Source organism: Prunus avium, chromosome 4 (assembly GCF_965620075.1).
Source record: "Prunus avium chromosome 4, drPruAviu1.hap1.1, whole genome shotgun sequence".
Classification (NCBI taxonomy): domain Eukaryota; kingdom Viridiplantae; phylum Streptophyta; class Magnoliopsida; order Rosales; family Rosaceae; genus Prunus; species Prunus avium.
Genome location: NC_142287.1, coordinates 21,362,774 through 21,372,965, shown reverse-complemented (window position 1 = coordinate 21,372,965; position 10,192 = coordinate 21,362,774). Strand labels below are relative to the sequence as shown.

Sequence of the window (10,192 nt, the reverse complement as noted above, 5' to 3'; positions counted from 1 at the left end):
TGAGGAAAGGCAAATGGTAGGAACATTCAATTTGAGAGACAACAGTCCACATGTACATTATAACAAGTAGAGCGGTATAAAGTGGAATTTTCAGGGCAATTACATAAAATATGAGTAAAATCTAGACAACTAATTCTCATCAACCTGTAACAATGTACAAGGCCTCAACTAGAGTGATGCATTTATATCGTTTTAAGAACTCCAAAGCAATTTGATGTAATCATCAAATGAATCATCCTTCTGCCGGATTTAGCTCGACAATATTACACAAAAAGTGCTACTGCGAGTCCCTAATACTTATCTGGGACATCCAGAACTTGGAGTTCTGTTAAAGTGATCATATCTTAAGCTCTGAGCGGATCATATCTAGTCGAGCAAGCTGATCTGACCAAAGATAATCCTTCATCTTCATTTGGGCAATTCCCAGTCCAAGTCAAAAATGGATAACTACCACCACCAAAATCATTCTGTCATAACAAGATCAAAGACATTCTCACACTTGATGCAACTATGGCACAGGAGATAAAGGTGAATTCCGGAGACAGGAGCAGCATCTCAGCTCTGTACACTATTTGTTTAATTCCGCTGAATACCCCATCCAAGCTCAGAGTTGCAAAGCCAGGTCTGGCTGCTGAGAGTCAACCAGAAGACCCGAGGACTGTTTCACCGGAGACCCTGGGGACTGAAAACCAATATTCAAGTCTGGAGGAAGACTTTCCTGTTTCTGTCTTGGTCTTGGCTGGGCATGCGGACTGAGACCCCGCCGAGGTGACTGCACCTGAAATCTAGACAAGTCAGCTGCTGCCAACTGAGGAAAAACTGTAGGTCTGCTTTGGAACTGTGGCTCATTCCCGATACGGACAGGTTGTGGTAAAAAAGTTGGAAATGAAAAATTGTTCTGAGTCTGAAATTGCATGGGAAACTCCCCCCGAACTCGCGAAAGTTGTGATTGAAACTCCCGGGCTGGGTTGTATAAGGAATCTGCAGATATCTGACTTTTGGTTTTAGTGAGATTCTCGGTGGGTTGTTTAAATGCTCCAGCCCCTATAGACATCCAAGCCCGGGCAGCAGCTGCTGCAGCATTGTTTGAATCATCTCTTCTTACTGATGGAACTGATGGTACAACGGGTTGAGTATCAACTGATGATTGATTTGATGATTTCTGTTGTTTGTGAGTCTTTTCGGCCAATTTTTTCATCAACTGCACTGGGTCACTAAGACCCTGCTCCTGTCCATGAGGAAAGAAAGCCGATGTTCTTTCACTTTGACTAGGAGCACTATCAGATGGACTGATCATCCTATTGTCCAGAGAAGCACTCGCAGCTTTCCCATTAGGCAACCCTCGGGTAACAATACCATTAGAATCCGGCATCTTAAAAGGTACAGGTTGTGGAAGATTCATGCTCCTTGATACAGTATCTCTGGACCTGGAAGATGTCGTCTCCAAATTTCTTGATAATTGCTTTTCTGCAACAAGATTGGCATTATTTTGGTTGACTGAAGGTACAGAGTTCAACTCAACTTCCCTTTGAACCTTGTTCTCAGGCTCTATAAACCGGGATTGCGGATTCTTCTGTGGATGAACAGCATTAACTGCAGTACCAGGTTTTGCTCCAACAGGACCAATCACAGATGGTTTCCCTTCTGTGTAATGCCCCCTAGCAGAACCAAAAAAAGATGGTCTCCCTCCTGAAGTAGGCACAATAACAGAGTGCTGTCTCTCTTCTGTAACAGGCCCAATAACAGGGTGCACCTTAGCAGAAACTGAAGTCCTAAGAGTTCTGTCATCCTTTCTTAAGTTCGGGTGTGAATAAAACTTTGAAGCCAAAACAGATTGATTTTGGGTACAATTTTCGATCATAAGTACTGGGGTTGGAAGCGGCTCATATTCTCCAACCCAACCACGGCCAAATTTACACCCATCAGATAGTGCCTGTTCAATCCTCTTTGACGCAACTTTCCAAGCAACAGGTCCAAGACTTCCAGAAAAACGAGCAAGGCTCCTAGCATATGAATATTCTGCATGAAGCCCAACCTGATTCGAAATTGATAATATCATTCAAAAACTAGTAATACAAAAGCCAACTACTGGGGGAAAAGAAAAACAGATTCTTTGTTACATACTGCAACAAACTGCTTGATTTCACCGTCAAAAGTAGTAAATATTGATTCTGATCTGATCACTGGCTGAGTAGATATGTTATAGGTTGCACGACGGTTCTCATCAACCACAGATGGCTTCCTCCCAACTTTAGATAGGTGACCCTTCCCTAGAAAAAGTGCAACAAACAAGAAATTAGAGGAGAATCCTCTCCTATGAGACAACATTATGACGAACAAGCTACTTCAGATCTTTATGAGCTAACTAATGTGTGTTTATCAACTATTACCCTCCAACAGAAAAATATTAGGAGAGGAAAAAGAAACCAACTTTGCTAATCTAATCGAGACTATAGTAACAAGAATATTGAGATCCACATGTTCTTTTTTCCATCTATCATTGTAGATCTACAAGATGAAAAAGGAAAACAAACACTTCAGTGCACCTGATGACATATCTTCTGCCTTATCCATATTAGCTTCATTCAAGGAGGAATTACCCTCTACTGGTCCATCAATGTTGCTAGGTCTCTCACAACCACTGCCTTGTGTTGGACGGGAACTGTTCTGGACATCTCCAGCAGTCGCAAGAGTTGCACCTGAGGAGAAATCAGAGCCAATAGGTTCCTGTAGTGTTCGGCACAGAGGCTTCTTTGTTTGTTTCTTGACCAAGGAATTGGAATTTGTTTTCTGAACTAATTTGAGCTCCTTTTCTGAGCGTTCATAATCAATCCTTAACCTCTCAAATTTTTTCCTTGCCAGCTCTTGTATAGAACATGCCTTTCACAAATATCAAAATACAATGGTAAGAAACAAACAAGATGGAAAAAGAAGAAATTTGAAAAATAAGATGGTAAAAGCTAATTACCTGTTTATAGTATATTGTATCGGATGAATTGTATTGCATTGCATTTGAACATATTAAAAAGACATCACCCTGCAACCAAGAGGACCAGATTACCAAGATAAGAAGACGCTTCTTTCCTCTTTTAACATAATTTCAAGGGAAGGAATTAGAGTAAGAAGATTATTAAACAAGAGAGAGCAGCCAATTTGAAGGTGAACTATGCACTTTTCTCTCCTTCACCTCCTTTTAATTAAGCTAATAGCCAGAATATCTTCAAAGATTTAACATACATTCCCTCTGCCCCTGGTAGAATATCAAGCTGCTTGGACTCTAGAATGATAGATAAACGTCTTTCAATAAATATACATTAAAGGTCTCAGTTTCAAATATGTTTTGATAATAAATGTAATCATCTATTAAAAAAAATGAAATGAAAATAGGAGGAGAGGCACGGGCAGGGAGTGAGAGAGAACTCATAGCCAAATTCTTTTCCAATCAAGTCTAGTCTGACCTCACATACCCCAGTAAATTCTGAAGTTTTACCACTAACAATTTGCAGAGTATCCACATCCTGCACCCTTATTTTGTCTAGGAGACCTATGGTAACTGACCATATATACAGATCATAACTTAATCTCGAATGAACTGAAAACTTCGGAGCTTTAAAATTAACAATCCAACTCTAACAATTCTCTTGCATACGCATAGTATTATAAATATTGGTGTGAATGAAATTCCAGAGACTATCACACTCAAAACATAAAGAGCCTCTTCCCTCTTTCACTTAGCATCAAAATTCCCCAAACTAATTAACGAACAACAAAATGAAACATTAAAAAGTGTTCACAGAATCAAAAATCCAAAAAAGGAGAAAGAACAAAGGATAAGTTAGTCTGCTCCCTCAAGCCCCCCACCCATAACTTAAGAAGATCATATAACACTGTAAAACATCCGAGGGAAGTTTTGCAGTGCTTTTACAACAAGACATATCTAAGCCCCCTCGATATTAGTAAGAGTACATGGGTAGTATTTGGTAACATATGAGCACCCACCTCAAATTGTTCCAATGTAGAATATGATCCATTTTCCAACTGCTTTCTCACCGTGGCAAAGTCCATGGGATGCTTGATGACATCATGATAGTCGGGAAGCTACAATATCAAACATCATATCAACCTCTAAATCAAACTCTTAACCCCAGAAAGAGATGGAGAGTTTTGAGCAAACGTAAAGCCATATTCCATGGAAAAATTCACGCACCTCCTCAGGATCAACTGGTTCTGCATACACGCCATAAGTGTCTTTCCTGCCACAATGAGATGTGAACATCAGAAAACGAAGCTTTTAGCTTTGAAATTAGCAACATGAAACAGAGGGAAAATAAATGAGACCCCATACTTTTGAAGCTTGTCAAGGATCAACTCCAACGTTTTCTTATCAGGCAATGGAATCCCAGGCTGAGGATCAGACGGCGTTTCTAAGACAAATACAAGAAAAATTTAACAACCCCTATCATCTTCACACATCACAAGTTCACAACACAAAGCAACCAACACCCACATATCCAACTCACACAAAAACAAACCTGGAAGGAGACCTTGGCGCTTAGAGTCAGCTTTTCGACCCCGTTCCTGTCAAAATCCATAGGCCCCATGAAAACCCACAAAACTAATAAAAAGTACCAAGGCAAATAAAATGTAAAAGGCAAGAAAGACTGAGTTTTAATGAGACAGAGACAGAGACAGGTAAGGCAGCAGACAATTGTATCTAGAGAGAGAGAGAGAGAGAGAGAGAGAGAAGTGGGGAGAGCGTGATCAAAATCCTGTGTTGGTTTTTGACAGTTGACTCCAACTGTTAATATCACAACACTCGAACAGAGAGTGTGAGAGAGTGTGAGGAGTGAGAGAGAAGCTAGAGAGAGAGTAATTTAGAAATCTGGACCAATGAGAAAACTATTCTGAGCTGCACTCTCACTACACTTCTATGTCTCCCACTTCAAAAAACCACTTCTTCTTCTGCATCAGATCCGTACATTAATGTTATGCTATCTACACATACATACCTCACAATCATCATCATCATCATCATTTTCATCATCATCTTTATCGGAATCATCGCCACCGTTAATCCGGCGCTTCTTCAACGGCTTCCTCTCACTCTCACCATCCTCCTCCTCCTCCTCCTCTTCTTCCTCCTCCTCTTCTTCGCCAGTCTCATGCGCGTGGGAGTCACGCGCCGAGCCATCTCTGCCCTCGTCGAGCTTGACCACCAGCTTCACCTTCTTCTCTCTCCTCCTCTCCTCCTCTTCTTCCTCCTCGTCCTCGTATTCCTCGTCCAAGTAGTCGTCGTAGTCGATGTTGTACTTCACATTTCGGCGCCGGAGGCTCCTCCGCACGTCCGTGTCTTTCTTCACCGACTTCGCCGGCAACTCGCCGGACCGGCGAGCCAGATCTGCCTTGGATGGCCTCCCCTTCTTCTTCCTCCTCACGATCTGACCCATCCGCCCTGCTTTTTTCTCTCTCTAAAACCCTCACTCTCTCTTACTCTACTTTCTCTCTCTAAAACCACGCTCTGTTTCTCTCTCTATCTTTTGGTTTGGCTCCATTGTTTTCGATGCCCGTGGCTTGGCCTTTTTCGAAAGGGAGGGCCTAATTGTGAGGTCCGAGCCTGCCTCCGAACCTCAGGCTCGGGTGCGAGTAGGTCAATAAATCTTAGATTTTTTTAAAATTTTGGCTGTGTTTAGCCAAAAACGGCTTCAGTGCCTCAGGAAGACGGCGTTTGGTGTTGCCCGCTGCCCGGATGGGGCTTGCGTGCTGCCCGCGATGCTTTTTGTCAATTGCCACCTTTGCCTTTTTCTTATCGGCTAGGGACGGTCTTTGGCGCGTCCTTCCACGCCCGCGAAATTTTCTTCCCCAAATAAAATGCCGAAATATATAATTATAAACACATTTTAAAAAAATCATTGAATATTACGAGAAAAAATGGATATTCTTTTTTGTTGATTGAAAAGATGGATAGTTAACCACCTTGGTTAGTAAATTGCCACCTCCAAAAGAAATTTGAATCCAATTAGAAATACTTTGTGGTCAGAGACAAGTCGAATTTCGAGCGGGGATTAATCCCACCCTTCAGGTGTGAGAACACCTTGTGGGATTTACCCAAAAAAAAAAATGATATAAGTCTAGAAAACATAATCACATGTTGCTAAAATGAACTGTGTGCCCTTAAAATTTGGATTTATTAGTGTGGAGTTGATGAAATGATGATACCACTACCAAATTTTACTTTTAAAGCATCATTTCTTGCTTGTTCAATTAAAGCTTACTCACAAGATCACACCTCATTATACTTATATGGAAAAAGTGGTACCCTTGTAATAAAGTGCTAGTTAAATAATAAGAGACTAGGTTTCATATAGTAGACAATAATTACAATTGTTGTCCAAGTGGAATGTGGTTTCAATAAAAATAAAGTTTGCACCCAAAATCTTCCGCGATTGGAAAATTAATTTTAGCCGTTCCCATAATTATACCATTGAGGGTTAATTTGTCCATTCAAGTTGGGACTTGTTTTAACACGCTTTTATCATTGACCGTAGTCCCCTATAATAAAATTTTCCACATCTTTTGTAGCAAGGAAAATGCTACCTTGCTCAAGCTACCCAAATGATGCAGAGTAGAGTCTACTTCGTTGTATATTTGAATTCAATTCCTCTAAACTTCTAGTCGCTCTCTTCTTGTCAATGTAGGCATTTTATTGGTTACCTCATCAACATTTTCATAGATACATAGCTATATTGTTTGCACCCTAACCTTGGGACTTCGAGTTTACCAAAGATCTCTGGTACATAATTGTGATGAAATTGTATATTTGTTCGCACCTAACGGGGTTCATAATCAAATTAAAATTTCATAAGGCAAAGTGAAACATGACCGAATGATAAGATTTTGCTAAAGTTTCCCTTAGTAACTTGTATATTATATGTTTTTTTTTTTTTTTGTGCATTATTTTCTAATTTCTAGTGTATATGTGATGGCAAATCCTAAGGCACACTCCCAAAAAATCTGACAAAAGTAATTATGTTAGAAACGGACGAGCAAGATCCCTTTGAAAACTTTTCCATTTTTAAAGTATCTCCAATGGAAGATGTAAATTTTAAGATGCTTGATCCACAAGCTCATCAACCCGATACTTTTTCTTATGTTGTGTACGCTTCAATCTATTATGTGATAATAAAGTTCAAATCTTGTTAAGAATGTTTCACATATTCACAACCTACTTTTAAATTGATTCCATTATAATTGCAAAGGATTTTAGAGAGTTCTACAACACGATAAAGGCTAGGCTTTTTACCACAAGTAGCCATTGTACTATTTCAAACACATCATTTGCATCTTTATTATGTCAAGTCGAGTAATGTCATCCCAATCTTCTTATGCTGCAAAAAAGAATGGTGATGACTTTGAACGAATTGAAAGTTTTTACACGAAAATGATGTAATTGACGTAACAGTAACTACTCAAGATAAAAACCATAAGGTTTATTGGTGGAAGTTTTTTCTTTTTCTGGACAAAAATGATAGAATATTTACAAGATACTTTATAAACAGATCTATACACTCACAACAAGGCTACATCAACGCAATAAAGAACAACTAACAATCAACGCAATCACTGGCGGACCCAGGAATTTTTTAGAGGAGGTGTAATTTTGAAAGGATAAAAGCTTTATAAAAATAAATTGAATATAAACAAATCATAATTGAACATATCACGAGTCGTGCATTGCGGAGCCTCTTCTTCCTCGAGTTAGCTATTGAATACTTATCATAAGAGCCAAATCAGAAAAAATAAAATAAGAAGCAGATTACAAAAAAATAGGGAGGGGGGGAAAGAAAAAAAAAAGAAAAAAAAAAGAGGAGAAGAAACGAATTGGCTTTTTGTCAAGAAGTAAAAAAAAAGCAGCAATAAAACCAATTGATTTCCTTCTTTTTTTTAAAAGTCCATGAATTGCAATCTGGTTTCCTCCTCTCTTTTCTTGTTTTTTTATTTGCCTGGCTCAAAACGACATCTTTTTGGCCAGGTGTGCACTACGCAGCCCAACAAACATACTTTAGCTGAGTTATTTTGCCCGTCTATTAATTTTGGAGGCCTTATACAAAGAGAAATATTAAGGACCTATTTTTATAAATAAAAAAACAAAAATTCACAATTCACAAATAGAACTGAATTTTTTCCTTACTTAGAGTTAGAGCCCAGTCAATTATGTGCCTTTTGAAAAACTTAAAAAAATAATAATAATAATAAGACGTTAAAATAATAATAATAAGGCTTTAGAGTCAAAGCCCAATCAGAACTAAATAACATGAGTCATGAGGTGACATGAGAGGTAGGGATGCAGAGCACCACCGTCTCATTTTTTTAAAATTGTTTTTTTATTTGGTTGCAATTGAATAGGATTAAACTATACTAAAAAGTAACAAAATGCCCCGTTTCAATTTAAAATCAAACTAAGTCATAAACGGGGCTGTTTAATATGAGAGAGAAACCTAAAAGAAACATCAGCACACAGTCGTCTTCTTCCTCGTGCAATTGCTGCTCTGCAACTCCAAAATTTCAAGGTTTTCCTTGCCCTGTCTTCTTTCTTTGGAGACCCGTGATTTTTGGGGGCCCTGTGTCGTAGCACAATCAGCACAGGCTATGGGTCTGCTAGAGTTCACAACCACCAATTGAGTAGAGGTGCAATTTGAAGTACCTCTAATGGTTTTTCCGGCGAGGGGAGGTGCAGCTGCACCTCCTTGCGCCTTAATAGGTCCGCCACTGAATGCAATAAAGAACAACTAACTAGGTATCAGACTCATCACCAAATGTATATTGTTCTCGCTAACCACATCTAACTAGATATCAAACTCATCACCAATTGTAAACACGAATTTCCTGCGACAAATGAGACAAAAACACGTGTACAAAATAATATTTGTATTAATGAAATTTTGGGTTACAATCTCTGTATGAAATCCTCTAATTCGATCTCCGAAGTGTTTAAAGAAAATTTGTGTTTAATACAAGGGTCATAGAGACTTGATCTTGATCAAACGGGTAGCACAAGGCTTATTTGGTGATTGGATTTTTCTAGAGTGGAGGAATCGTCACGTATTTGTTGTGCTTGGTGGCTCTTCCAAAGTGAGGTGAAGAATGCAGGGAGTTTTCTGTTTCTTCTGAGTGTTTGGCTTGGAATATATGAGGTGTCTCAGGAAGGAGCTCCGTATTGAACCCTGATGGTGTTCTCGATCATGTCCTGAAGTTGTTGGACCAATAAAGAACCCACCGAGGTGGCGTCACCTTTTCTGTGCAACTTCTCACCCAACTTTGTTTCATTACCCAATCCTTTCTCACTGGATTCAGCTCCATGATGTGGTCTTTTTTTGTGCACATCTTGACCAGGCTCTTTATCCTGATGTGCCCCGCACTTGTTAATGAGAGAAGCAATCTGCGCATCATTCTCTTCGACCATCTTCGTCAGTTTCGTGACCGCTTTGCTCATTTGGGCCAATTGTTCTTCAATAGACATCACTCATTGCCCCCAAGGAGGCCAAATTGATAACCGGTTCACGCCTTCAATTTACATCTTTCGCCTTGGCTTGAATCGGTATGGAAGTGACATGTTGAGTTGCATATATCACCTTGGCCTTGCTCCGGGTGACGACCCCAACAAAGTCTCCACTTGAGAAGGAGGCGCTCACGCTTTTGCCTCTCATCGTGGGAATGGTTTGAGTCTTCCTGGAAGCCATCATTTCCAATGTATTAATTGAGCTTGAAACTGGAGAAAGAGATGAGAGGCAGAGATAGTCCCACCGGTCGTGCCAAATTTATAAACACGAATTTCCTAAGACAAATTAGATAAGAACACGTGTACAAAATAATATTTGTATTAATGAAATTTAGGGTTACAATCTCTGTATGAAATCCTCTAATTCGATCTCCAAAGTGTTTAAAGAAAATTTGTGTTTGATAAAAGGGTCGTAGAGATTTGATCTTGATCAAACGGGTAGCACAAGGCTTGTTTGGTGATTGGATTTTTCTAGAGTGGAGGAACCGGAACGAATTTGTTGTGCTTGGTGGCTCTTCCAAAGTGAGGTGAAGAATGCATGGAGTTTTCTGTTTCTTCTTAGTGTTTGGTCTATCTAAGCTCCTTTCTTTCGTCTTGAGGCCTCCTATTTATAGGCTCCTGCAGGATGCTTGACCT

The 10,192-nt window shown here is 39.6% G+C and overlaps 1 protein-coding gene across 1 annotated transcript; it reads right to left on the bottom strand.

Moving 5' to 3' along the window:
- Positions 1–5,608, bottom strand: LOC110762239 (DNA-binding bromodomain-containing protein). The gene is made up of 9 exons (XM_021964844.2): positions 5,010–5,608; positions 4,533–4,578; positions 4,346–4,424; positions 4,208–4,253; positions 4,000–4,098; positions 2,969–3,037; positions 2,547–2,880; positions 2,125–2,270; positions 1–2,035 (listed from the first exon to the last, which is right to left on the bottom strand). The coding sequence occupies exons 1-9, from the start codon at positions 5,445–5,447 to the stop codon at positions 605–607; spliced, it is 2,688 nt and encodes an 895-aa protein (XP_021820536.1). The 5' UTR covers positions 5,448–5,608; the 3' UTR covers positions 1–604.
- Positions 5,609–10,192: the final 4,584 nt, after the last annotated feature.

What these genes read in the sequence shown, in the direction of transcription:
- LOC110762239 (XM_021964844.2), bottom strand. Translation starts at nt 5,447, where the DNA reads ATGGGTCAGATCGTGAGGAGGAAGAAGAAGGGGAGGCCATCCAAGGCA. An exon ending in ATACAATATACTATAAACAG is followed by an intron (nt 2,881 to 2,968) that starts GTAATTAGCTTT and finishes TATTTGTGAAAG; the next exon opens with GCATGTTCTATACAAGAGCT. An exon ending in AAATCAAGCAGTTTGTTGCA is followed by an intron (nt 2,036 to 2,124) that starts GTATGTAACAAA and finishes ATTTCGAATCAG; the next exon opens with GTTGGGCTTCATGCAGAATA.